At 33.5% G+C, this 27,288-nt stretch overlaps 3 protein-coding genes and 1 long non-coding RNA gene across 5 annotated transcripts; 1 reads left to right on the top strand and 3 right to left on the bottom strand.

Moving 5' to 3' along the window:
• The first annotated feature begins 1,091 nt into the window (after positions 1-1,091).
• On the top strand, positions 1,092-15,217 carry Mettl3 (methyltransferase like 3). 2 transcript variants are annotated; one of them, XR_011107682.1, is made up of 14 exons: positions 1,092-1,428; positions 2,431-2,620; positions 3,353-3,477; positions 4,713-4,804; positions 4,900-5,026; positions 5,924-6,137; positions 7,166-7,251; positions 7,757-7,852; positions 8,133-8,277; positions 9,100-9,247; positions 10,105-10,216; positions 10,881-10,947; positions 11,516-11,979; positions 15,040-15,217. XR_011107682.1 is itself a non-coding variant. In XM_068769252.1 (13 exons), exons 1-13 carry the CDS (start codon positions 1,242-1,244, stop codon positions 11,637-11,639), a joined length of 1,713 nt encoding a protein of 570 aa, XP_068625353.1. In that variant the 5' UTR covers positions 1,092-1,241; the 3' UTR covers positions 11,640-12,721. The 2 variants fall into 2 exon arrangements, 1 of the variants encoding a protein (XP_068625353.1); XM_068769252.1 differs by lacking the exon at positions 15,040-15,217 and having other exon boundaries at positions 11,516-12,721.
• Positions 12,278-15,220, bottom strand: LOC137925476 (uncharacterized). The gene is made up of 3 exons (XR_011107666.1): positions 15,005-15,220; positions 14,450-14,511; positions 12,278-12,558 (listed from the first exon to the last, which is right to left on the bottom strand). It is a non-coding gene; the product is annotated as an uncharacterized lncRNA (long non-coding RNA).
• Positions 15,221-15,561: 341 nt separating this feature from the next.
• LOC137925518 (protein NDUFAF4 homolog) lies at positions 15,562-16,970 on the bottom strand. Its single transcript, XM_068768973.1, has one exon. It carries the CDS (start codon positions 16,865-16,867, stop codon positions 16,214-16,216), a length of 654 nt encoding a protein of 217 aa, XP_068625074.1. The 5' UTR covers positions 16,868-16,970; the 3' UTR covers positions 15,562-16,213.
• A 1,411-nt stretch (positions 16,971-18,381) lies between these two features.
• Positions 18,382-27,271, bottom strand: LOC137925689 (dual specificity protein phosphatase CDC14C-like). The gene is made up of 11 exons (XM_068769161.1): positions 27,240-27,271; positions 26,055-26,315; positions 25,329-25,504; positions 25,012-25,150; positions 24,154-24,283; positions 23,278-23,403; positions 21,304-21,356; positions 19,852-20,054; positions 18,749-18,833; positions 18,562-18,676; positions 18,382-18,495 (listed from the first exon to the last, which is right to left on the bottom strand). The coding sequence occupies exons 1-11, from the start codon at positions 27,269-27,271 to the stop codon at positions 18,382-18,384; spliced, it is 1,434 nt and encodes a 477-aa protein (XP_068625262.1).
• Positions 27,272-27,288: the final 17 nt, after the last annotated feature.

Genomic DNA, 27,288 nt, shown 5'->3' on the forward strand with positions numbered 1-27,288 from the left:
ACCGGATCTAGGAAGGGTCCCACAGAGATATGGATTATTATTAAACATAAAATATAATAACTAATATACCCACTATATTACTTATTGTATTTTGGTTATAAATGTATACAAACTTTCTTACCTTGGGTAATAAAGAGATTCTATCTGTCTTAATGCTGTTTTGTATAAAACACATACTTTTTGAGAGTGTGATATTAGCTCTGGTGCAAAATTCAATGGCATGTTATGATTTTTATCGGTTTATTTTCTTTCACTAACTCTCTCATGTAAAATTATAAAGTTGCAAGTGTCATATAAAGCCCGTTGTTTTTTGAATGTTCCAAATTTAAACGTACTTCTGTGTTGTTTCTTTTACAAGACCGTTCTTTTTACATAAACATAAACTTTAAAACAAACATTCAAAACATCGGTTATTTATTTATTGAAGTACCTCCAAGGAATAATTTACGACATTTGATGAGTCCAATAAAGTAACATTAATAAAATTTATATTATAATGTATTCTTCAATTAAAGAAGACATCATGCAAATATAAAATTGTTTTTATTTTTCCGCGCCTATCTACAGTCATTTTCAGACTTGCCGAATTGTTCCTTTTTCTTTACCACGCTTAAAGCACTCTATACCTCATCTTTCTTATGCCACCAATTTTTGTTTGTCATGGCTTTTCAGTCGTTTAGTGTATCAAATATAATAAAACGGCCAAATTAAACATATCTTGAAAATTTGACATTTGATAGAAAAATGAACTCGGCCGGCTAATTTACAAAAAAACAAGACCCGGGTAAAGTTAACGTTAAAGTATTAAATAATCACAACGTTTGTTAAACTAACAGAAATTAAATTGCCCTAATAATATTTCAAAGAAAACAGAAAAAAAATTGACAAGCCATGGCATCTAAATGAGAGATGTTAAAAATAACTTAAATACAAAATGGTCTAATATTTATATTACAAACGTAACTACTTCTGTCAAAGTGTAAAATGGCCAAATAAACTTGTAACCAAGCCACATGCTCATAAAATTAAAATAAAAAATTATGACATGTGCTGTCATCAAAATGTTTAATTATAAATTTATCTATTATTATAGTAGTTTTAATTGAAAAACAATCTGATTTTCTACATCTATTTTTACTAACAGTTTCAATATTGAAAAGGGATTAATATTGTCTGATTATCTTTAAACGATATATGTTTAGTTCAAGTGACCAGTAGACTGTTGGTTCCTATTCTTAACAATGTCTGACGCTTGGGAAGAAATACAAGCAGTAAAGAGCAAAAGAAACAGTCTGAGAGAAAAGCTCGAAAAACGTAAAAAAGAGAGACAAAATATTCTCGGCGCGACACTTTCGAGTGATAAAGGGGAGACTTCACCATGCAGCAAAGACAAATCCGTCTCAAGCCCGGTTTCACAAAAAACTGAAGGTACTAACATTGAAGTGACTTTGTTCAGCATAATGTCAAGTATATAGGGTAACTAATTATAGGTGTATAAGCTTTAATAGGGTGAATGAATGTAACAATAAAATTTCACAATCAATTTCAGATTCAGATGTGCCGCTGGAAAGATATAAAACCAATATTAAACAAATATTATTGAAAAAAGTACATTATTCTATCCAAGCTAACTAACTATACTGATATTAATGTGTATAATGAAAAGTTGTCAATGGTTTAAGGAAGCTAATTATTATCAAGAAATCTTTATTAAATTATATCTGTTAAGAGCAATTGTTGAGTCTTTCGGCTCTTCTCAGCAGACTGACTTCTGAACCTACAGCTTCCTGTGGGGATAACAATGCTGACATTTAATGTTTATTTACTTGAATTGTAAATAAAAAGTAGCAGTGTAATCATATAAAGATTTTTTTGATTTAAAGCTATAAAGCTTCCTTTTTTTGTTTTGTGGTCAGTTTTGTATCAGCCTTAACACAGTAGTAAAACAAATCATTCTCTAGTTTTATTACCACTAAAAAAGTCCTTCACACTATAATACACGTTTTTACAAATTTGCAAATGTTTTTAGATTTATTATATGATAATTAATAGACAAGGGAATGTATCGTAATACTTACATCATCTGTGACACATTTGCGGGCAAGGGAGCATAAAGCCCGAGATGAATGCATTTTGGGCCCAGTCAATAAATCCGTTGGGTCAGTTTATAAGTAGTCTTGTCCAATAAAATTTCTCTCAAAATAAGAAAGTCACTATCAGTAGCATAGAGAAAAATATCAGATCTTAAATTTGTATATGGTTTATGCAATGTACTAGTCAAAATAAAAAAATTAGTCTTGTGAACATTGTTGTTACAGTGCTCAGTCAAGCATAGTTTATTTAGCCCAGTTAGCTTCTGTGTTTGACACTCCACAGTTGGTCACAAGAGCTTCGAGCTTATTTTTATTTCAAGTGGTTAAAATTTTCCAGCTGCTGCACAGGAAAAACCAAAAGCCCCAGTGCCTGTGGCTTCTTTAGAAGTGCGCCTCTTGCAAGTTCTGTCAGACATGCAGCTGCAGTTACCTGCCACCGCCAGTGCACTTATGCCCGGCCTTGGTGATGTTGACACTGGTATAGTAGCCAGTTTACTCCAGAAGTTTGCTACACAAAAGTTAATTACGTAAGTTTATTGTAAAATTTTTGACCAGTAATTATTTGACCCTTCATTTTTTTACACCTACTAGAAGGCATAGGCCCCCTCCAAAGATTGCCACAATGACATTAATTATATTTTTACAGTATGGAATTTATAAAAATTAAATGGCAGCATGGGTAGGCTCGGCTCTAGGTGGACCGATAACATAGTCAAGATCTTGGGAAATTGCTGGATGTGGACAATGCAAAACTGGTCATTGCGGAAATCCTTGGGGGAGGCCTATGCCTTGCAGTGGGTGTCTATCAGTTGATATGATGATGATAAAAATGTATATTTAGCTAATGCTGCTGCGTGAAGCAGAAATCATGTGATTGCGCAGGTTGTGGTTAATCCCAGAAAATTAAATAAAAAAAATTGAGTGGATTCATTTTTTTTAAATTGAATGTATTTGACTATTGATTCATACATAGATTTATAGTTATAATTAACTAAACCCCTTTGCGTTTAATTTTGAAGGAAAATATAACTTTTACAGGAATTTTCACAACTTATAATTTTTACAAGGTCATAAACACTAAGTTTTTAACAAAAATAAATCTTTATATTCCTACATATTATTATAGGAAGCTTGACTTATGCCCTTTTCATAACATTTTAAATTATGGTAATCTGCTTTATACTAGGTCTATAAGAAGATTTTATACTATGACATTATCTTGTTAGAGGAATAAAATTACAGGGTATACATATTTACAGAATCAAAGAACGCTTAGAGGGTTCCACTGATACGGAAATCGAAGTTGTTGGGGCGGAATCTGTAAGGCTGGGTGCAGTGTTAGCAGCTCTAATCGAGGAACAGTCTATGTCATCTAAAAGAAAAGGTGTGGTCAGTAAAAAATTGTTTAAGTCATAGTAATTATTTTATCAATGCCAATTTTTAACATCAGAAGTTCACGGTATACAGATCTAGGAGTGAAAATAACAGCTGGTTTATTATATGATGAATGTATATTGATCATTACTTAGAATCAAAAAGTTTTCTTTACCTCATCAGAAAAGCCAACGGAAACACCAACTCTGAAATTTAATTTAAAAATGTATAAAACTTATATAGGAAAAATGGAGTGCGGGGTGTGGGAACGAGTTTTGTATCTCTATTTCATTAAAAGAGAAAGTACAATGCAAAAATCTAAAGTACAAAACACTAAAGGACTTTTAAACCACCTTACATTAACAGAATGATTAAAAATCCTAAAAGTCACTTATTTATGAGTTGCTATTGCACTGTTGCCTTATTAGAATTTGCAGATTCCACAGACTTGAGGAGGTACAACACGAAGGGTGGTTACCCTAAATCAAATTTATATAACTTAATCTGCCTATCATGTAAAATCATAGTATATAGTGACTCTAGCCAGGGCTCCTCGGGGAACCCTCGAGCTTCGCTACTTTCAAAGAAGTCATAGGCCCGATTGAACCCATGGGATCTCTAAACGCCTGTTAGGCAGCAGTGGAATGCAGGTCAAAGTAGCCCCTGAGTTCTTACATCGCTTAAATAGGCACTCCATGGTGTGACCTGGTATGTGGGCCCCCAAGTAAGGATCTCAGCCATGTCTGTTATTCTATACGCATTGATCTTTCGAGAGAGCTGAACCTTGACTTGGCATTGCCTGGCCTACTACTTTGCCTACTACCACTTCATGAACCATTAGTGGTGGGAGAAGTGAATCTAGATGGTCTTCAGTGTGAGAATCCTATTTGTAATAATACTCCAATGAAGGAATTAAATACAGATATATTACAATAGGAGTTTAGTATTCCAATACAAAACCGCCTGGGAGAGCCAAACCTAGACTTGTTTAGTTGCTACTGCCTGTCTAAAATTACTAGCGCTTTGGATATTTATAATAGTGTGGGAAGAAACTCAAACACTTACTGTCTGTTTGAAACAAAACAGTTTACTGGAAGATATTATGTTATCAATAAAAGAATAATCAGATGTAGCTGAGTATAATAGTAATGCTTATCAGAAGTTATTTTTTGACTGCCCGCCTGAAATATAAAAAAATGTGATAATTATAATTTTTAATTTCTATGTAACTATGGTGTTCTTCAGGTGATAATGCAGCTGATGAAAGTACAAATCCAAAAGTATCAAAAAGTACAATAGAGGATAAGAAACATGCGAAAAATGACACAGATATTATGGTGAGTATGATTTTAAAGTAAATAATATAGATCTAATTTTTTTATTAAAAAAAATTGAAGAACCACTGATAATTGTTAAAAGAAATGTTTTTCAGTCTCTGCTAGCGATGCCGTCAAGTAGAGAAAAGGCAGTGAAGCGGGTAGGGGAAGAGATAATGGATCTTTTGAGTAAACCAACCGCTAAGGAGAAATCATTGGCTGATAAATTCAAAAGTCAAGGAGGTAATTCAGTGTATAGTTTCTATTCTTAAAACTTGCGTGTCTTTGCCGGATTGTGATAAAAATAAAGAATGTCATCTCCTATCAAGGCACTCCATCTGTTTTTTATTAGTTTTAGGGTTTTTCTTTTTCAAATTACACTGAAAAATAATTAATTCAAAAAATGGTACGACCCAATTTAAGTGAAGTAAAACCAGCATTTTATTAAATTACTTTCCTTGGGTACAATATTAATTAGTCTTGTTTAGTACTGCATTAATGAATTGTATTAATAAATGTCAATTGATAAAAATATATAACAACAACAACATTTTCCAAATAGGTACAAAAAAGGTTATATAATAACCTAATTTACTAAACTAAACTAAATAACTAATTGTTAGCAATTACCTTAATGTCCTATCTAGACAATTTATTGTCACACCACACCTGCTGCAGACACTCACAATACTGCAAGCGCTAACCACACTGTACCATCAACCACTGCACCCGCGACACTCCACACAGGATATCGCGTCGTTCACAATGGAAAACACCACAACACCCGTTTATAGAGGATGGTCGCTCGCTCCATTATCGCGAACACTGTGAGAAATCCGAGGTTAGATCCGGATCCATCCTTAGCTCGTCTGTGGTCGACGCTGCCGTTTCAAGCCGCCTATACACAAACTCAACACTACACAACTACTCTGATAGAGCGGTTTACTACGTGCGAACCTCATAGTACAACTGGAATGTGTCTGTCCAGCTTCTGTTTTATTTTTAAATTCACAGACACTTCTGCTTTATGAACTCTGTTGTTCTGATGAAGCTGTTAAAACCTCCGGGCTAGCAGCATCAACTACAACCGCAACCAAGGTATTTGTCTTGTATATATTTATAAATAAATTGAATTTTCAGGGGCACAAGTAATGGAATTCTGTCCCCATGGTACCAGGGCAGAATGTGTACGTGCGTTTAACTTGCAGAAATCCGAAGGTGAAGACAAACAAGAGGATGAACAGGACTACGGATGTAAGAAGCTACATTTTAAGAAAATTATTCAAGGTCACACAGATGAATCCCTCGGGGACTGTTCTTTTTTAAATACCTGTTTTCATATGGACAGTTGCAAGTAAGTCAAATTATAATACCATCATCATCTTTACAATCAAAAAAGTGAGACAGTTAACTGACATTAATAGGTTCAACTATATTTTAGTTACTTTTTAAAATTAATTCCATCTTCATATTACAGAAAAAAGTTGTTCTAGCAATTTATAATTTTAAATCTCAAAAGATTTCCAGAGAGATGTTTTTAAAGAAATTGGTAATACCTCTTAGATTAAAACAGCAACAAATGAAATTGTAAACAAATATTTATCAGGCTCTTCTGAATTCAATATTTTACAAAAGTGAAATAAGACATATTTCCCTGGTTCATCACTGACATTGTATTGTCACTGTGTAGTTTATGTATATGCTTATTTATGAGCTATCTATTATATGTATGTACATGCGTTTTCAAGATCTATTACTTAAACTGCCTCGTCTGTGTTTCTTTATTAATTAAAACGTCCATCTAATCATCACCATTCTTAGTTTTTTTCATGTCCCATTGATTTACAATAAAGAGTAAATACATAAACTTCAAAACAATCACCCTGTAACGTAAATCTATTTCAGATCACAAGCATACTTAAGGAAAATCACGAAAAATTGCACTATTATATCTGATTACGATTGAATATTTTTTTTATTACAAGGACAATTTTTATATTTTAAACCTTCTCTATCTGTCGGGATTATAACGAACAATGTTATAGAATGATTCAAGTAACTAATAGGGATCGGCAGATGGTTCAAAGCCATCGAGGTACGATTAGGTTAAAGAATTGCTGGTCAAGGGTTAAGGAAAGTCACCGGCCACGAGCAAGCGAGCGGCGGGTGGGCTTCTATCATGTAATGACATGTTATTATGTGCAAGTACTGGGTACCAAGATGGACCTTGTTCAGATCGACTTATTTTATTTTTTCCTCGGCCGCAACCATCTCATCGTGCTTTTAGTAATTCCATAGATAATAAAAACATAGGCCTCATATATAACAATAAAAAAAAATTGATATTGAAAAATTAATCCAAATATACAATGTTTCTTTCAGGTATGTCCATTATGAAGTGGATAATGCTGACCCAAACGTCACAAGTAAAACAACTCTTGAACCAGCGGCAAAGACTTCACATAATGGTAAAATTGTGAATTTAATTTACTGGATAGTTTTGTAGTAAAATAAAACTGAAAAAAAAAAACAATTTAAATATTGCCTGTGAAGATTGACAGGACGCACATAGGATATTTCAAAACAGATAAATCTCGGGATAACCATGTTAATTTTTTATTAAAAATAATAATTTGCGTGTTACATTTAATATTATATTAATTGCATTACAATTAAAGATAATTATTATGCGTAATATTAGATATTTCAAAACAGACAAAGCTTGGGATAAATGTGTTAAAAACTTTGTTTTGCACATTTTTTAATTTTATTTTTACTTATATACAATACACATATATATGTATCTCTTATATATGTCATATATGTGACTAGCATTTCTGATTTCAACCTATACAAAAATCTCCAGCACCTCAAATCCTAATTTTGACAACCTATGAAAATGAGCACATATGGTATATTAAATAGTTTACAAGTTTTGTTTTTTAATTCTAACATTTGTGTATAAACCTTCAGGGGCGACATTAGTTCCGAAGCCAGACGGTGTTTTAACTCTGACGCCGCCACAGTGGATTCAGTGTGACTTGCGTTATTTGGACATGACATTTTTAGGTGAGTTTTTTGTTTTTTTTATTACACTTTTGTTATTTATATTACACTTCACATATATAAAGTAATGTCGTGTTATTTAAACTTTGTAACTCAAGAACGGCAAAACCAATTTTGAAAGTATTTGAGTTTATGAATTAGTCTGTATATTTTCCTCAATTTAAAAAATTATGAAAAATTAAAACATCAGTCTGGCAGTTCATCTATGCATATAAAACAACATCACAAAATTAACAAATAATAATGTCAATACTTGGATATTTCAAGACTTTCATATTTTAAGGCAAGTTTGCTGTAATAATGGCGGATCCACCATGGGACATACACATGGAACTCCCGTATGGAACAATGTCAGACGACGAGATGCGATGTCTTGGTGTTCCGCAGCTACAAGACAGTGGTCTCATATTCCTATGGGTCACAGGAAGGTGAGTCATAACAAACAGTACATTTCCTAGATAAAGAAACTCCTTTTTTAAGCAAGTGAAAGGGACAGATGATTTCAAAAGTTACTGGCAAAAACTGGCAACTTCATTTTGATAAAAAGATTAATCATAAAGTTAGATATACCACCTGTCTCTGGGTTTCTTATATTAATAACAAGATTTTCAGTCATTATGCTTGTAAGAGATAGATCGTCATGTAAACCTTCGTCGAACGTATAAGAAACACTGTATTCAATATAGCTAGTTGATTATGGCTGATCGATTTGGTTCTCGATTCTCTTCGGGATTGTACTTACGCTTCTTCCTTCTTTGCTTTTCTTGCTCCCTTCGGCATTTTTTTATTTTGCCGCTATATCTATACATTTTGCATAGTACAACTCATAGGTGAGTGAACCCGCACATATCTGCGTGTGGTAGATACTGTGCGAGCGAAACAGCACTAGAGATTAATGTTTAACCAACTATTGGTTGATTGGGCGATCTCCATGTGGTCATTCCATTTTTATTTCATTATTAATTTAAAAAAATAATATAAGATATCCACAACATATTTCCTATAAAAACCTTAATCAATTATCATAACGACTCCGCATCATGCAAACAAAAGATGTTAAATTTTTGCTTCCATGTAAACACATCCTTAGCTCAATAACATTTATCAAGGTTGTATGTGATTTGTGTACGTATTTCTTGGCATTAACTCTGGCCAAAATAATATATTTAGTTGGATTTAGAATTTGTTCCAATAGTCTTCCAAATTTCGACATTTTTCGTTTAATATTAATGACACTATAATTTTTCCAGAGCGATGGAACTTGGACGTGAGTGTCTCAAATTATGGGGCTACGAAAGAGTAGATGAATTGATCTGGGTGAAGACAAATCAATTGCAGAGGATCATACGCACTGGTCGGACAGGACATTGGCTCAACCACGGCAAAGAGCACTGTCTAGTAAGTACTTTTTTTTAATTATTTATAGCATTGCATATAAACATTTAGATTACAGAATTTATACAATTTACGTTTGACTTCATTCCTCAGTATCAATACTTCTCTTTCTGAGAATACTTCATTCTATTGTTTTCGGGCTGTTACTGTCAACAGTAACGTATCATTAAGCGCTCATTAGCGCCATCTAGAGAATTAGTTAAATGATAAGCTAATAATGGCTAAAATAGGCACACACCTACAATTGGCGCGTATACTCTTTTTTGTACTAAATCACCTAACACCACACACTCAACTACCTAATCCAAATCTTTTATTTCAGCCATGTTGTTTGTCAGATTGCTCACACACCGACTAACTTTTAGCTTCTTACACTGGGTATATTGAGTAAACCACTTTTTAATTTACAATACACTTATATTTATCTATTTATTTCCATAAAACTAGAATTACAAATAAATTTATGCAGACAGACCCCATTGACATTAAGTACAAAATGTATAGGAAGTGTATATAGACATTATATAAGTGGTTTTTGTATATTAGAAGGTGTAAGCGTATGTTATTTTACAGCTTGTTTTTCGATTTTAAGCAGTAATTCTATTTTATTAATTTAAATCAAGGAGAATATATCTTTTTGCATATATCATTCCAGACAAATAAAGTATTTTTTAAATTGATTAATTATATAACTTGTCCGGTCTTGGACGATGGGCTGCTAGCATCTGTACACATTAAAAAAAATCTGCGCTCGCCAATTCGTATGCCAAACGTGATGAGAATAGGCACATACCTCCCACATGGGAGAGGCCTGTCTGACAGTAGACGTCGTACAGCCAAAATGATATTTCATTTATCAGGTTGGGATGAAAGGAAACCCTGAGAACTTAAACCGTGGCCTGGACTGTGATGTTATCGTTGCAGAAGTAAGGGCGACTTCACACAAACCTGACGAAATATATGGTATTATTGGTAAGCATTTTTGTTATGTTCAACAATAATTTTCCTTTCTATTCATTAAAGTTTATTGGTATGCCACAAGTATAAACAACAACGTTTTCATTTTGAACTTGGCATTAGGTAATTTTTAATATTTGTTGACACTAGTGCTGTAGGGGGTTTTTGTTTTTAAAACAAAGATGGCTCTTGAAATAAAATAGACGAGCCATTTAGTATTATAAATACAAAACCATCATCATCATCAAGGCATAAGCCTTCTCGAAAGATCCCGTGTGACCCGTCTAGCACTACCGACATCCACCGACTTCCCATGACCTGAACTATGTCAGGCTACCTAGTGGGGGCCCTATCCACGTCGCATCTACCGGCTCAAGGTCGCCACTCGAGAACCTTTCGGTCAACTGTTGCACGATCGATGGGCCCCACCCACTGCCACTTCAGATCAGCAATTGATCAACCTATAAGCCTGATTACACCTGTATAACTTAAGAAGCCATTCCTTTTTATGTTACGATAACACAATCAATACAAACATGTACATATCGAAACTAGAATTTCGGTTTGATTGGAGTTATTAAACCTGCACTGCTGGACATAAATCTCCCCATAGTTTTAAATTATTCACTAATGCTGATTTGACAATGAATGTTGAAAAATATGATGTGTACTATTACAGAAAGACTAAGCCCAGGTACAAGAAAAATAGAATTGTTTGGTCGACCACACAATGTTCAACCTAATTGGTAAGTGTAATGTTGTTTATTTATAACAATTAAAAAGATTTAAGTATTTTGTATAAATTTTTTGTGTCTGTAGATTGGCGGCTAAATACGATGCAATGTATTGTATAGTGTTGGATAAAACACACTTCCAGTGTTCAAACTGTTTATTCACTTTTCACAAATATTCGCAGAAGTTCTGCCTCTTATTGCTGCTTGAACCTTGCATTCTCCAAACATTCTCTCTGTGTAGGTCTACCTGTCCTCAATGGCCACAGCGTTTTTATATTAAAGGAATCATGTTTCAAAAAGTTCGTTTCCTTTTATGAATCAACCAATCAAAAAATGGCATACATTGTAATTTCTTGAATGTTTTAACGAAGAGCCAATGAGAGTTTAGCATACAAAATAGGGTACGGACGTCAAGTGACAATCTACTTTATGGTTGTATGTTTAAGGTCTGATCTCTCTTGTTGTGTTAATATTATATGTATATCAATATGCAATGCATTACTGACAATGTGAAGTCATTCTTATTAAGAGCTATTCATATATATATATAAACTGTAAAATATTTTTTTGAATGTTACAGGATTACACTAGGTAATCAAGTGGATGGCGTAAGACTTGTGGATCCTGATCTCATAGCGGCGTTTAAGAAACGCTATCCTGATGGAAACTGCATGGCACCACCCACTGATCCAGGGCTTGCTTAGCAAGCAGAAGTAACCTGAAACTTCATGCTGGATAACTGTGTCAAATAAGTGCCTAAATATAATAGTGTTTAAGTTTAGACAAAGTGTGAAGTTTAAGTGTTAGCAATTATATTTTAAAACAGTGATAAGACAGAAATGGTTAATATGTTGGAGATGTGTGCATTGTCCCTTTGTATCTTGTGAATATCTAAGACTGACTACAGATTTTGATTATGGATTTAGTGTTTTTTTATATAGTTTCACACAATTCTCACTATACAATCAGACTAAAAACTTCTTGCTGAAAAATGAGCTCTGATAACTCCGAAAGACTATCAGAATCCAACATGCATAACTTCTGGTAATAATTTCTACAGGGACAGATAGCAAATAATAATTAATTTTTAGAATAATCCAACTTTTGGAAAAATGATATACATTATGGGTGTAAGCATAAAATAGGTGTCTTAAGAACATTTACAAAACTTTATTTTCTTATTCACTATTCCACTGGATGCATAACAATCATCAGGTGTAAGATTTCTACTGCTAGTCAACCTGCCCTTTAGATATCCATTAGGATCGATTAAAAGCAACTTGTATCCAGCAACTACCTATAAGCTTAACAGAATTGTCTGTTTACTTTGTGGTTGGACATCCTTTGTAGTCATTCTATGGTCTTCGCAACATTTACAGCCACAACTACCATCTGTTCATGCTGGTTACTTTTACAGATGTCATTACAACACTTACAATTAACATTGTAAATATTTTTTATTGTCATACACAAAATCAACAAAAAAGTACAAGTCATATATAATTTTACAATAATTTTAACATGTACACTCAGAAAAAGGTCATATTAGTTCTTGTTTTTGGCGATGTTGGCCTGTTGTAACTCGTTCGGGGCGACCCACTTATACTGTTCTCTTTTGGCGGACTGTGAAATATTAAGTCTCTATTATCTATATGTATTTGTTTATTAATAACATGAATAATTTAAAAAATATGCAGGCCGATTGGTTATAGGTATAACAGCTAAGGGGTGAATATGTAGCTCATTTTGCAGCAAATTATAACTGGAAGCTTACAATCTCACAATCTCTTATATTTTTTTTCTAATGCCATTATAATTCCTAATGTTATTATTAGTCTATAAGCTTTGTTAAAAATAAAAAAATAAAATAAACAAGAGTTTTTACACCCATTTCTAGTATTTTTTGTACTGGAATGCGACAGGCTAATAACAATAACTTTTGGCAATTCAGTCTGCGGGGACAGGTTATATCGATTTTCGAAAACGCTTTTACTATATTACTATTATGGTATTATTTCTAAAAATATTGAATTTTGGATATGATTTACCATACATTGACAGCAAATGAGCTAAACAATTTAAAGCTTTTAGAACTATAACCATACACCTTATATAAAACTGAAGTGATAATTCTTTTTTTTAGTTGATAGTTGCCCGCATCCAGCGACTTGGCGACCTTGACAATGTCGTCGATCCACTTATTGAAGGCCTCAACTGTCATTAGTAGCAAGAGCAATGCTCCTCGCCCGCTGCCACTTCAGACAAACAATTCTTTGAGCTACATCTATGATTGTGGTTTTACTTCCGATCTAATATATATTCTTAAAGACTATAATTGGTTTATTTAGATATTCTATTTAAATTATGTTGTAAAAATTTGTTTTCTTCTAGTTTCTGTCTCTACAAATAATTGAACGACAAAATTTACTAACAATTTTTGGCTCCGTCTTGTTTCTATACCGACACCGGAGGATTCTTTCTTGACCGTCATTTTAGACTTAAGCGATGAACTAAAACAAATTGCGATAAGGTAATTCATATTACTTTATTACCAGTACGGCGACGGCATCTCGCGAAGTAACATGTCTGCACTGCGCTTAGACATAACTTCGTTAGCGAACTATTGGTCTTTAGTTACCTTTTATAAATTTTTTTATTGGACCTGCAATATGAGTACGTAAGAGTCCGCCACGTGACAAAAGACGCGCGATCCAGCACTGATAGAAGAATTCCTTTAGCAGTGCCGGTCTGGCACCGGTGCGTTGTTTCCTATTTATTTTTTAATTACCCCATTTTCATGTACTTAATTAATACAATTGGATGCTTTTTAAACAAATAAACAAGAAAAAAGAAATTTGGCTTCTGACTGACTCCCATGTTTAAGACACTGGCAGTGAAGCTGCAGCAGTAGTGTGGTAGTAATGTAATGAATGGCCTAAGCTAATGCTACTAAGGGATGCCATTACTTTAGCTACTATAAAAGTTACAATGCAAACCTTAATCATTCTGTCAATTCATACACAATGATGCTGTAAATGCCAACCGGTAAAAAGCTTTGAAAAATGAACAAAAAAGCACTATTCTATGTTAATGTTCATTCTTTAAAGGAGAATGTATGGCTCATTTCATATTAATAAATGCATGGGTTCGGTTATAACAAATAACTTATTAATAATATAGCAGGAAAAGCATTTAAAATTATAAATTATTGGTTACTATCTGTCCATGCAGACTGTACCGCCAGAAGTTTCGGGCCTGTCGCATTTCAGTAGTTATAGAACAATCACTTTATACAGAGTGATTGGAAATAGGTGTAAAAACTTTAAAGCTCTTTGCTGACAAATCAGCTATACATTCATCTAAGACTTCTACTCCACGTCTACCATAGTATGTAGTAACACTATTGAACACCTTTCTTGTGTATTGTTAAGCCTACATGAAGGCTTTACTAATAAGACTAATAATTAAATAGTAAAAACTAATTTTGTATGTAATAGAAACTAAAACATGATACCTGTTACTTTGGGCAGCATTTGCCTTTTCACTAATGAGCAGCTCACGTAATCTTCTCTGATACTAGAAAACACAAGTTCAGGCTTACTTATGTAAGCTATTAATATTAAAGCTAATAACTTGTACTGTGGCCTTATTTAATGTGTTGAAATTTTATTTATAAAAAGTCCCTTTGTTACTCTTAAATTTGAAATACTTGATCTATAGACTATGGCCTAACTTATTTTTTAGTTTCGGGGAGGAAATTTACTGTATGTTCAAGGACAAAGTTGTTATCCTCTGCGCTTTATGAGGGTCCCCGTTATGTACAAGTTAAGAATGACCCGCAGTCCCTTCGGCTGTTTTGTTATGGGTAGCCCATGAAAAACCTCCCCGCTGAAACCCACGTGGTGCTATCAGGATGAACCGAGACCACTTCGATCCATCCAGTAGGGAGATACCATTCTCTGGAGGGCAATCACAGGGCGCATCCCTGCGCAGACGGCGTAATCTCGAAACCGGATCTGTCTTCGACTAAATAGTTTTAAAAAAGAATTTTTTTTTATTATTTACGAACCTTAACACTGTTTAACAAATCTCCCTGTGTCGCAGTGGGACGTTCGTCGGATCGAACGCTAGGCGCACGCTTGGCCGATGGCGCGAAGCGTCGCGCGCCGAGTGACGCAGCACCAACGGATCCCGCGCCATTCGAACCATAGCGCGGGGCATTCACTAAATTCCCGCCAAAAACAAATATATGTAAGAAGAAAACTATTGTAGAAAATACACAAAAATTAACAATAAAAATTTGAAATATTTTTACTCCAGTAAGCCTTTACATAGACTCTTGAACTGAGCTTCTACCGGCCCGAAATGCTGATCTGCTGAGAAGATTAGGCTAGGAACTCAACTACCGCCCCTTTTAAATGAAATTTAAGAATGTTTGATATATTCATTTTTATATCAACCATGCAAATGAGTCATCAAATCAAGTTCCACAAGTCTGGTCTAACAAAACCTCTCGATTGTTATAAGATTTATTTAATAATGTACATTTAATTTCAGACGGAAGCTTTTTACTATTTATTATTGTTTGATATTTGTAGGGAAAAAAATAATTCTTAGTCTACCTTTTAATTTTTTAATCTCTTATGAATAGATAAATAAATCTACAAAGTAATTTCATTGATATTTAAACAGAACTAAAACCCATACAGTCCATACACAATCTAATAACCGGGTACATTGTGTGAAGTATTATTGTGGCAAAAAATATTGAATAAAAATGATTAGTAACTTTTAATACATCCATTGTTACTAAAAAAATATAACCTGGCAGGTGTTTCTCTTACATGCAACTAAATCTTTGTATCCCAAAACAATTCTTTTCCTTTATAGTAATAAATTATATAGACCATTTTACTAAGAAATAAAATTAAAGTCGAACTAAACATAAAAAACAAATTTAGTGCATTTTGAAATTGATCAAAAGGTGAGCTATCATATTACAAAATGGATTTTAAAAGCCTATAACAGTCATATTTATTATTCGTAGAAATCCATTGTAATATTTTATTTAAACTTGCTTATATCACAAAAACTAGTTATTGATCCAATGAAGATCATGGACAAAAGCTGTTTAGCATATTCATAGCATTAAGTAAAGAGAAATATTTCCTTGAAATTGATTAAGCCTGTTTGCTATTACTTATTATAGAATAATAAATGGTCATCTGTAACAGTCCTAATGTAAACTAAGCAACAAATTACTAATGACTACATTGCACTATCCTTGGCCTTTTAATTGACTATCTTTTGTTATTTTAGCTGTTTCATGTTTGCCTTCCAACTCCTTTATTTTAGTCTCTTCAAGCTGTTTACGAAAAGTAGCAGGTCCCGCAAAAGTAGCTGCAGATTTCTTCGTCTCGGGCAGGTAAATTTCTAAAGCTTTGAAATATTTTAGTATCGATTCAACATCTTCTTGTTTCAGTTTATATTCGAAGGCTATTTTTGAGGCAGTAACTTCCTCTGGATTCAATTGATGCGATTCTAGAAACTCTAAAGTGTTTCGTAAAGTAGTACGTCCGTATGGAATTCTTTCGGGCTCCTTCCATCCCATTTCAAAGTCTTCAACTTGTTTTCTATCTTGAGGAAGCGGGCGGTTGGGATTTTGTTTTATCTTTTCTCTAGTAATGTCGTCCTCTGGCCTCCCGTGGGATGTTACATAAACTGTTTTTAATCTTTCATCCAATGCATTGTCTTTTTTGTCGAGTTTCTCATCCAAATCAGGAACCGCTTTTAAAGTCCTCTTCAAGTCTTCGACAGTAGAGTCATATTTCGGCGCTGGTGATGGTTTTTCTTTCGAAATAATTCGATGAGCACGATTTTCTATATTAAAAGACTTAATAGGTCTTATTGCTCTTGACACTAAAGCACCCATCTCAGGTGGCTTTATTTCACTTAATTTTGATTATTGCATATCACATTAAAACTAAAGAATGTAATACTTCAGTACTAAAAAAAGGTATTATTAAGGTTAGCTTTTTGACAGTCGACACTGACATTCGAAATTTGAAGTTGCTAACATATGACAACAATTTCGTGATCCTACTTTAATCCAATGTTTTTATCATTCGCCATGGTTATAAATAACAGAATTTTTAAAAAAAATATATATATAACGTGAAACTTCTTAGTGATCTCATGTGAAATTTTCGACGATATCTTTTTTTATGTTTATCATTGATAAGTAATTTAAAAATACTTTCAGATCTAGGTTGTAATTTTATACTGCACTTATAAAACATTGAGATGAAATATCAAACCAAATAACATTAATAGAATAACTAAATGTTTATTATGAATGTAAACGAAATATGAATGTAAAAAAAAAAGTAAATACGTAGCAAATTATATTAATAATTACGTATGTTAACAAAAATAATCTTACATTTCAATTTGGACAACGCATCTCGAATGGCAGACTTCGAAGAATCTCTTCTCTTAACAACTCTTTCAGTAGGTGGCAAAGTATTAGTCGCACGAGTCTCAGCGACTGTTCGAATCTGAGGAGGACTAGGACTACGTCCCAGGCGACGTCGGTGATAGGGTTCATTCGTATCCTTTACAACTATAATTTATATTTTATATATTAGTATTGTTTTTCAAAGTTAAAAGCAATAACACTTATTATAAGGAGATAGATTCTACATTTTGTACTGTTGGAGGTAGATTAAAAACATTATTAAAATAAATTATGCGATGGAAAAGTAATAATAAAGACGTTTTTATTAATATGTAATTTTTTTCATCTTTTAAATTCTTTACTGGTTTATTAAGACATAACTATCCTACATATTACAAAAAATAGTAAGTTTTAGTGTTTACGTATATCGTATTTTCAGTTTTTAATAATAATTAGCGTTTAAAAAACCTGGGCTCGTGAAAGATGCTGTAATATTCCGACTTGTATTTCCAAAGCTCATGAATTCACTTGGTTTTGACGCAGTGAAAGTAGAACTTAAGTGTCTATCACAATGTTCTCTATATATACTAGAACGCATCAAAAAGTCCTGAAAATTTTAATTCGTTTAAAAATTTGTATTTTTTATGTAAACAAAAAAGCATTACAACCCGTGACTGTGGGTGTTCCTTATGGATGTTCCTCTCACACAGCCCAAAATGGCAAAGATGATAAATTTGATGGGTAGTAATCCCACAAAACCGTATTTACTCTTCAAAGGCAGGGTATCTTGAAAATCGAGATTTCCCATTCCAAACTAAAAAAATCGAGATTTTGCTTGGTTGGGGCAAATACATAACGAATAACTTTCTAATATCAATTACCAAGGCATCGCAGTTTGCTCTCGTGTTTAGGTCAATATTTTAAAAATTCTATAGATACTTCTTGGTAGTCTTTAAATTTGATACTGTCTACTTAAATACCTGTTCTAATTAAAAAGCACAAATATTTCTTACTTTAGCTTCGTTAATAGTTTTAACAATTGGACCTTGCGTTGTACAAAAAGTTGGTATAGGTGCATATCCACTAGACATTTTTTTATAGTCCTGTAACAAAAAAACATTCAATCATGCAACAAAATTTGTCAAGTATACGCCGTATAAAATTTATACCTGGCAGGTTGAAGGATTTCTTTTGCCGAGTGATGTAACTGTATATTCTTGAGAAGTCCATCGCCGAGGTTCTCCAGAAGCGCTGCTCCTACGTGATCTACATTTACTTTGATCCCTATTTAAGCAGACACTTAGGATAGCTTCATTTTGTAGGCAATTAATCATTTAGCTTAAAATAAATACGTACTCTGTATTATTCCGTTGATTACTAATTAAGTCGGGAGAATTTAAAGCCCAGGTGTATTGTTCCTTTTCAGCAGAAGCATTAGTAACTACAAAGAAAAATATTTATTACAAACAACATGTAAAATTAACTTATGTTTTGTTTGGTTCAAGACATCACCTTACCAACCTTATCTAAGAGATTACAGCATTTATTTGTACCATTACATAATTCTGGATTTAATTTCACGCAACGCACTGACAATTTCCAGAGCATTCTATCACAAACGCTTGGACATAAACAACACGTCAAAAGTCTCCTCCATTTCGATATATTCAAACTTTCTGGCCGCCGATTTATTTCGTCATAGTATTCCAAAACAGTGTTACTATTAACCATACATCGCTTTATATGATACTTTGGCACATCGGTAGGCACAGTTAAATCACAAGAAGCAATAAATGTCTCCTCGGTTTCACATTCGTTAATTTCTGAATAATAAAAAAGAAAATAATAAGTAAAAAATCATTACAGTGATGTCGAAAAAAAATTAAAATAACACTGTTTTGTGAATATAAGTTGGCAGTGCGTTACGGCAAGAAAAATTACAAAATAAAATTATAATATAACACTCAAACTTGTTTTAGTACGTCGAATGCGGATCGCATATAAGAAAATCACAAGAAAACTTCACGAGGGGCTAGAAAATAACTCAAAACTTACAAAATATCTAGGTATTGCTAAAACATATAATTATTATCCTTGGTGATCTAAAATTACATAAATTTTCTTATGGAAAATATGCCTAAAATTGCTTGCACTCGTTTAAGAATTGAATTTTTTAGTTACCATGTAGTTGATCATCAGTTTTTGCGTTGACTGTTGTTTCACTAGACGGTGCCATATGTCTCTTTTATCCAATACAAGCAAGCTCCTACTGATTATTTTTTTATTTATAATTAATTTAATTTAAATTTTCATACACCACACAAAAATTGCACAGATAAAAAAGAGATCGCCCACAAAACAGGTTTGAGTGTATAGTACAAACGATGTTATTTTAAGGTTAAATTATTTATTTTCTGTAAATAACACTGTTTGTTAAAATAGTGTTTATAAGTACTTACCCAAATTGCTCCCTCTCCTCGTCTTGGAGGCATGCGGCCTTGATTGTGAGGATCGATCTGATATTGTTTGCCGTTGTAATGGTGGCGGTGGTGAAGGTGATTTATTAAAGAAATATGGCCGATGCTTAAGAGCTTTTTGAGTGATAGAATATAATCCATACTCGTGCGTTGGTATCTTGTCGAAGTCGCCGTACATTCGTTTTCTGGTTCAAACTTTTAAAATGTTATTTTATTGCTACATGCTAAGTGTAAGCCGAATGTGTAACGTAGGTCGAAGAATTACGTCTGAAGTGGCAGTAGGCGGGACACATCGTTCGTTCAGTCAACGGCCGTTGGGGCCGAAAGGTTAGGTGGAACTTTAGGTGGACTGACGACTGAACAGGGTCTGAACATTGAGGAGGTATATGTCTTGCAGTGGATGTCTATCGGCTGATACGTTGATGAAGAAGTTGAAGTGTAAGCCGTGGTGATATGGGCGAATACAATAGTCCCCATACTGACATCAAGTGGTTGCCGTATCGGTTTAGGAAAAAATGTTCGCGGACGATAGGCAGAAGAATCTCTTAAACACATTTGAAGCAAAAAACAACGCTCGCCAATCCGTACGATAATAGTGGTGAGAATTTACGCACGTCACATATATGAATTTGGGGAGTGTCGAGGAGGAAGTTTTTTTGCAAATAGTATGTATAGATTTGTAACAACAGAAAAAAAACATTTAACAGGAATTAATGCAAGAACACGAACACAAACCACAGGTTAAATATAAATCAACACAAACACACCACATCGTAGAGTTAACTGGAAGAACCATCAAAAAACAATTGTCAAAACGGTACAAATAGTAGATGGGTGTAAACGCATTCTTAGTTCACTATCATTGACCAATGCATGGTGTGTTTTCTGGCATTAAGTCTGTCCAGCGCATCGCAACGCGCAAAAACCAGCAGTTGAAGTGGTATTTTTTGTATTATTTGTTCCTCTGGTGAGGGTATTCTGGAATTGCTGCTTACAGAAATTTTTGTGTGAAAAAGTTATTTACAAAACCGGATTAGGTTAGCAAAACTAAGTTACAAAACCCAGCATAGCTGTTTTGTCTATTGTTTAAAAAGTAACAACTGTCTTAATTGTTGAAGTGATAATAAGCAGGCCACATGGCGCGCGGAACATATGACCGTTGGGGTTTGTAAGTTGTATAGGAAGATTGACGACCTCCTAGTCGTCGGAAGACGCTGACTGCACGCCGCTTCAAACCGATCCTATTGAAAATCTATGACGGTGGCCTTTGCCCAACGGTGGACTTCCTATGGCTGAATGATGACGTATGTTTCATATCTTTGATTGATTTAAAAATATCAACTTTGTACTAGCATTTTGATAGCACATTTTTTGCCTGCTTAATATCATCCTTTGTATTACAAATTATTAAGGGTAATATATATTTCTGCTTACCTATATAAATTTCCTTGCTTTATTAACCACGGTTCAAGTTGCTCCAGCCATTCCTGGTACAATAAATTGGAAAATTTCAGTTTATTTTTTTCTCATAGTGTACTAGCTCATAATACTGACTTACAAATGTCATTAACTGATGCCGCCGCCTTTTGTAAAATAGACAATTCAAGTAAATTTATTCATTCTTTTAGCGAAATATTTATAATGCTATAATGGTAATAATGATAGTTGTTATAATACAGCAGACATTATGGCAAAAAAATTTCATAAGCAAAGTTTTTTAAAAAACAAGAGCTTAAGACTTATTGTCTTTGAATTTTTAAATATTTATGGCTATAGGTGTGAAAGCTTTAACATCGTAATTGTATAGTTCATTTGGCACCAAAAAGCTTTACTGCTTTTACACCTATTTCCAATCACCCTACATAAAATGATAAATATGTTACAGTATTTTTTTTTCTTTTGTAGTGTGACAAGGCAATAATTTTTACAGTCTACACTGACAGATAGTAAACAATAACTAGTTTCAATATGTGGTTACCCGAATTTTGAAAAGGATTTTCCTATTATGACGTCATTACGTTACCTATCTTTTGTTTTTTATGCATTCATTCCTTTAAAGCTTTTACCACACAGACAAGACGATGTAAGCTTCCCTCCTACCGTCGTGCGAGCTTCACCGCGGCTTTTGAATTAAGATGACTTAATTTAAACTTAGTATAGTTCACGGACCCTTCTGTTCAGTGAACTCATGTCATATGAAGCTGTAAAAGCCTTAGGGCTAACACCATTAACTTCATCAGAAACAATAGAAAAAGCCTTTACCTATATCCAATCATCCGGTGTAATCTATCTCCAATCACGAGAACTATGACGCGTTGTCACGGCTAAAGGTCTGCAGTCATGTCATGATAGCGTTAGGGAATAGATGTACGTGAATTAGGTTATATGGTACAGGTATAACAGAAGGCACCCGTATCATATTCGGAGACACTGTTTCTCAGATTCCCATAAAAATCAAAGTTACAGGGCTTTGTGACTCTTGTCTTCTTCTATACCGTTCTCTGGTCTCAATCTACCTTTATCTCTAAGCACAAATTATACATCATCTGTACTTGTTATTATACATTTAGAAAGATTTCTAATGATTGTGTACGTTATAAGAAGATTACTGTACTGCTTCGAAGATGTTGTGCTGTTAGCCCTAACTAAGGCTTTTACAGTTTCGGCGGATATGAGTTATACTAAAAACAAAAGTATTCGTGCTTAGGAATCTACATTTGACACTCTCGTGGAGGTTGAGGCAGTTAAGCCGAGATTCATCTGGTCGAATCTGTGTTGTTGTAGTGTAGTGTGTATGGAGTGAGGATTTTTTTACAAAATTTCCTCTAACGTATTCAGAGCCTACATTTCCATTAACAATTTCTAGACAGAGAGGTAAATCCTACATAGGACGCCTGGGAATGGAAGGCCCAGGCAGTGTCAGACTCTTAGTGTGTAGTGAGGATTAGAGGGCAGCGTAGACCACTCGACAACCTAAGAACGGATACTGATCCTACCTCGGATCGCCCACGCTATTCACGACATCGGGGCCGGCGCCGTTTGCGTAACGGACTGTGGAGAGTGTTGTGCTTTGGAAAATCGCACGCGTTTTTTCGTGCGGCAAACGGTTGTTAGTGGAGTGATTAAAAGATTTAAAATAACAAAAATAAGTATAGAGAACCTTAGGAGTATATACTCTGTCCTAAAGGTAATGAAAGACTGTTATATGAAGTAAGTGTTGTATGAAATGCTTGTATTTGTCAAAGTTACGAGGGTATTTGTACACGTGCGTTTGTACGTCGCGCGGCGCATAAGTTATGGTCATATTGTACTTCAGCCGTTTCTCGAAGTCCGTCGTTTACCAAAAAGACGATTATTTTTGGCGTCGGTCGGACTTTTGGTATAGCAAGCGACCGGCAGTTCCATTACCTGTTGTTGACCAATCACGGAGCCGGACCTGCAGAGTCGCATCCATCCAATGGCTTCATGAGATGTCATACGATAATGTTTCATAAGATAACAGCCGATTAACGAACCCGTGCGCCCTAAACCTGCCTGAACAATTTCTTCATGAATACTAATAATCAAAATACACAAACGTATTCGGTTCTTAAATATTGTAATTGGAACAAAAAAAACATTTTTATGCATTAAATATTTTAAAAAAATTAACATGGCGCTAAAATAAGTTCATTCTGTTAATTATCTACGATTAAGTAGACGCTTAAAAAGGCCCGAGTAGCAAAAATTGCTTTACACCAGGAATGACCAACACGCGGGCCTTTCAATATATTTAACATATTTATTTTGAATTTGTGTAACAAAACTTTACTATTTTAAAATTTTACATTCTTTATTGTAATGTTTATTATAAGTATAGTTTTTTTTAGATTATTAATAAGTGTTACTTTATTTGCGGCCCGCCAGACAATTTTAAAATATCAATTGGCCCGTTGAGTAAAAAGGTTGTCACCTCTTTACACCGATGTGTTCATCCGCCAACTACGACTTTCGACTTGGTACAAAATTTATTTATCACACAATATAGACAATTATAGACAAATAATGAAGTCTCAAACGTTGATGACAGTAAGAGATCCGGCCTGTCTCGATCCGTTTAGTTACATTATGAATAAATTTTGTTTTAAATAAATCTTATGTAGTTACGTATTCGTAAGTAAAAAAATCTTTAAAAAAGAGCTTAATTTTATAAGTATTTATTTATGACAGTATTTAAGCACCGAGTATGTAATTAAACAATAACATAGTTATTATTAATAATAAATAAATATTAAAATTCATAACCTTGCAATGGACAGCGATTGCACCGTCGGAGCATTCGCTAATTCTGAGAAATTTTAGTAAAATATTCTTAGGGGGACACGATCCGTCCGGAAAAAACAAGTCATAGTGAACTATACCGGCGTCATTGAATCTGCGAAAAGATATTCTAATTACGTAACATTTTTTTTAATCTGTTATCGTGTATAATCATTTTTTATTCATCCTAACATCCTACACTCTCGCGAGCTTTTCCGGCCTGTCACTATATGGAGCATCCACTTAAGAATTATAAGAGCTTGGAGGCCTTCCAATCCTGTGAAATATATAATGTAACGGACCGTAGTCAAGGCACTTGCGGGAGACTTCGCACTTATTTACTGTAAAGAGGTTTAGGCTAAGGGGTCATACCTAAAATCATCAACATCATATCAGCCGATAGACACCCATTGCAAGGCATAGTCCTCCCTCGGTGACTGGCCTTGCGCTACCCGCTTCCTAAAATACGTCACATGAAACTTCACTTTCGAAATCGCTCCCCCTCGATGTCACTCGTCGATATATTTTTAGGTACACCCTGGAAATATAACTTCAAAAAACTAGACACCGCCTCTCCCTGACAATAATGGATAGTCATATAAATTTGATTTTTTAATAACGATAAAATTTAAATAGATCAATACATACAAATAAATAACATCTTTAATCTCAGTTATCCAAATGCTTCTTAAATATTTTGCGGTATCTATGGATATCTATAATCGGCATTGATATATAACCTTAACGGTGATTGTCACATTTTCTTAGACCTATCCGCATCACCTCTTGTCGCACTAAGAAACTCTGTCTAATATAAAGTTAATTATAAATGAGACTACTCACACGTTACCGTCATACATTTTCTTATTCAACCTGATAACTATTTTTACATTATTGTCTTTGAAATAATCGATGTATTCTTCGGGTCGGTGATATATAGGGCTCTTGATATCAGCGGGACCTTTGAAAGCGAGGAACTTATCTGAAAAGGGTAAAAAATATATTGAACACAGATAAATAATAAAGAATTATTTTAAAATGTATTACTCAAATATCAAACTTATAAGATGAGTGAATTGTGCAAGCATATATTGTCTGTTCCATTTTAAGATATTATCTGTATGATGTATGATATGAAGACCAATAAATCATTCACTAACTCGGAACTATCCAATTAAGATCACCTCCCTCTATTTTATCCAATCTGTTATATTCCTCGTAATTAAAATCTTTAAAGTTGTAGAAGCCCAATTGTCGCGCTTTATCCAAAGCTTGAAGGCAATCTAATAAAGATATTGTATATGCCGATTCGCCTTGTGTTGCATCTTGAAATGGCCTGTAAATCAAGTAGATAAACGTAAAGATCCCAACTTAAGTGAAAGACTATTGTGTCAATTAAGCCGTATGATGATTCCATACTGTACTTTTTTAGGAATACTTGTATTGACAGAATTACTTGGCTATTTTTACAACTGTGGGTATAATATTAATAAAGATTCCGAATGCCGCATGTCCTGTTGCACTTTAAGCGTTACTCAAAATACGTTCTTTGCCAAGAACACGATTATTCTGTCTTCACTACAAATGTGTTGTCAGTCGGGACTCTCAGGTTAGCAATTGGAAGATAAAAAATGCAGACGTATAATATAGCACACTGCCGTAACATAGAAATTTTTGTTCCTTCGCTTTATACAGTCTGCAATGTTTGCAACACCTTTGTGTTAACTTTTCTTACTTCTATTTGTGCTGGTTCCATATAGGAAAAAAGCGTTTGCATACTAACTGTAAAATAGTTAAAAAAATTAAAACGTATTTGATTGGCAACTTCAACAAAATCTTTTTCTTTAATAAGTAAAATTTTATAGAAAATGTAAAATATTGCTCACCGATAATTATATCCTTGAATCAACAACGGCTTTAACGCTTCTTTAGGCGGCAAACTCAAATACAAAACTCCGAAACAACCCATTAAGAACGCAGCATTTGTGCTTTTCTTGGGATTAGAGGATGTATAGTGTACAATAATTTCATTATTTAAACATTTTCCAAGTTTTTCATTCAATATCTTACAGTATTTATAAACACAACCAAGATTTACTGGTCCAAAATCCGAGAAATACTTTTCGTATATTAATTCATTATCGATACTAAAAAAATATGTTTCGGCTGTGTTCTTAAAAACTTTTTCCGGTCTTGTTATTGCAAAATATAACACATTTTTGATATATTCTGACATAAATAATATATCATTATGTCGTGTCATCATCCGATTACCTTTAGTTTCTTAATTAGTACCACATATTCAATATCAGCTCGATTACCTAATTTACTTGTATAATAAAATATGCACTATGATTTTATCATATAAAAATAAATCAAAACAAAAACAGGAAATAAATTTGTGAGCTTTCAAATTAGACTTTGACGTACAAGGAAGTATATAAGTCAAAGTTCAAATTTTCATAAATTTTTATGAGGGAATTCCAATCATCAAAAATAAACTTGTAAACTAAGTAGTAATTAGTTTCTTTTGACTTTTAAGTGCATAACAAAGTCAATACGTTCAGAGTTGTTTTAATGAAAACAATTGTAAATATAGTAAAGTTGATTGATGTTCAACTAAACTAATTTTGTTTGAAAAACTAAAAGTTAAGATACATTAATCTATGTACTAAACTTGTGAATATTACTTTCTCAAATATATTAAGCATTTGAGAAAGGAATATTTGAGGAATATTCAATTATAATATTTTTACAACGCAAACATTTCAAAGTATTTGTTGACTGTAAAAATAATTTAAGCTTTAATTTTTCGTTTTTTTTTTTGTTAGAAAAAGCATATTACGGTTAGCTTTGTCATATTTTTAGAGTTCGAACGTGAGCCTCGTTTCAAAGAAAGACTACAGGCTGTATTCTACTCCACAGATCGAGTGCGGGTTTGTGGAGATTTTAAAAAGGAAATAAATATAAAACCCTTCTAATATGTATAATTTTTGTATTGTAATTTTTGTATGATTGAAAAAAAATATATTTACAAAATTGTTATTTAAATATCGATTTTCCGAGTGTACTCGATAGTTTTACCGATGTTTCGATTCGTCATTGTGACATATTAAAAAT

Source organism: Battus philenor, unplaced genomic scaffold, assembly GCF_028537555.1.
Source record: "Battus philenor isolate CCGP_79_NKW_IND1 unplaced genomic scaffold, ilBatPhil1.0.hap1 SCAF_27, whole genome shotgun sequence".
NCBI classification, from domain to species: domain Eukaryota; kingdom Metazoa; phylum Arthropoda; class Insecta; order Lepidoptera; family Papilionidae; genus Battus; species Battus philenor.

Bases quoted from the DNA above. Each gene is read 5' to 3' on its own strand.
- LOC137925518 (XM_068768973.1), bottom strand. From the start codon at position 16,867: ATGGGTGCTTTAGTGTCAAGAGCAATAAGACCTATTAAGTCTTTTAAT.
- LOC137925689 (XM_068769161.1), bottom strand. From the start codon at position 27,271: ATGACGAATCGAAACATCGGTAAAACTATCGA. The intron at 18,677-18,748 runs GTACGTATTTAT...CTGCTTAAATAG, and splicing joins AATCAACGGAATAATACAGA to GGATCAAAGTAAATGTAGAT. The intron at 18,496-18,561 runs GTATAAATTTTA...TTTTTGTTACAG, and splicing joins GAAATCCTTCAACCTGCCAG to GACTATAAAAAAATGTCTAG.
- Mettl3 (XM_068769252.1), top strand. From the start codon at position 1,242: ATGTCTGACGCTTGGGAAGAAATACAAGCAGTAAAGAGCAAAAGAAAC. The intron at 3,478-4,712 runs GTGTGGTCAGTA...GGTGTTCTTCAG, and splicing joins TATGTCATCTAAAAGAAAAG to GTGATAATGCAGCTGATGAA. The intron at 10,217-10,880 runs GTAAGCATTTTT...GTACTATTACAG, and splicing joins CGAAATATATGGTATTATTG to AAAGACTAAGCCCAGGTACA.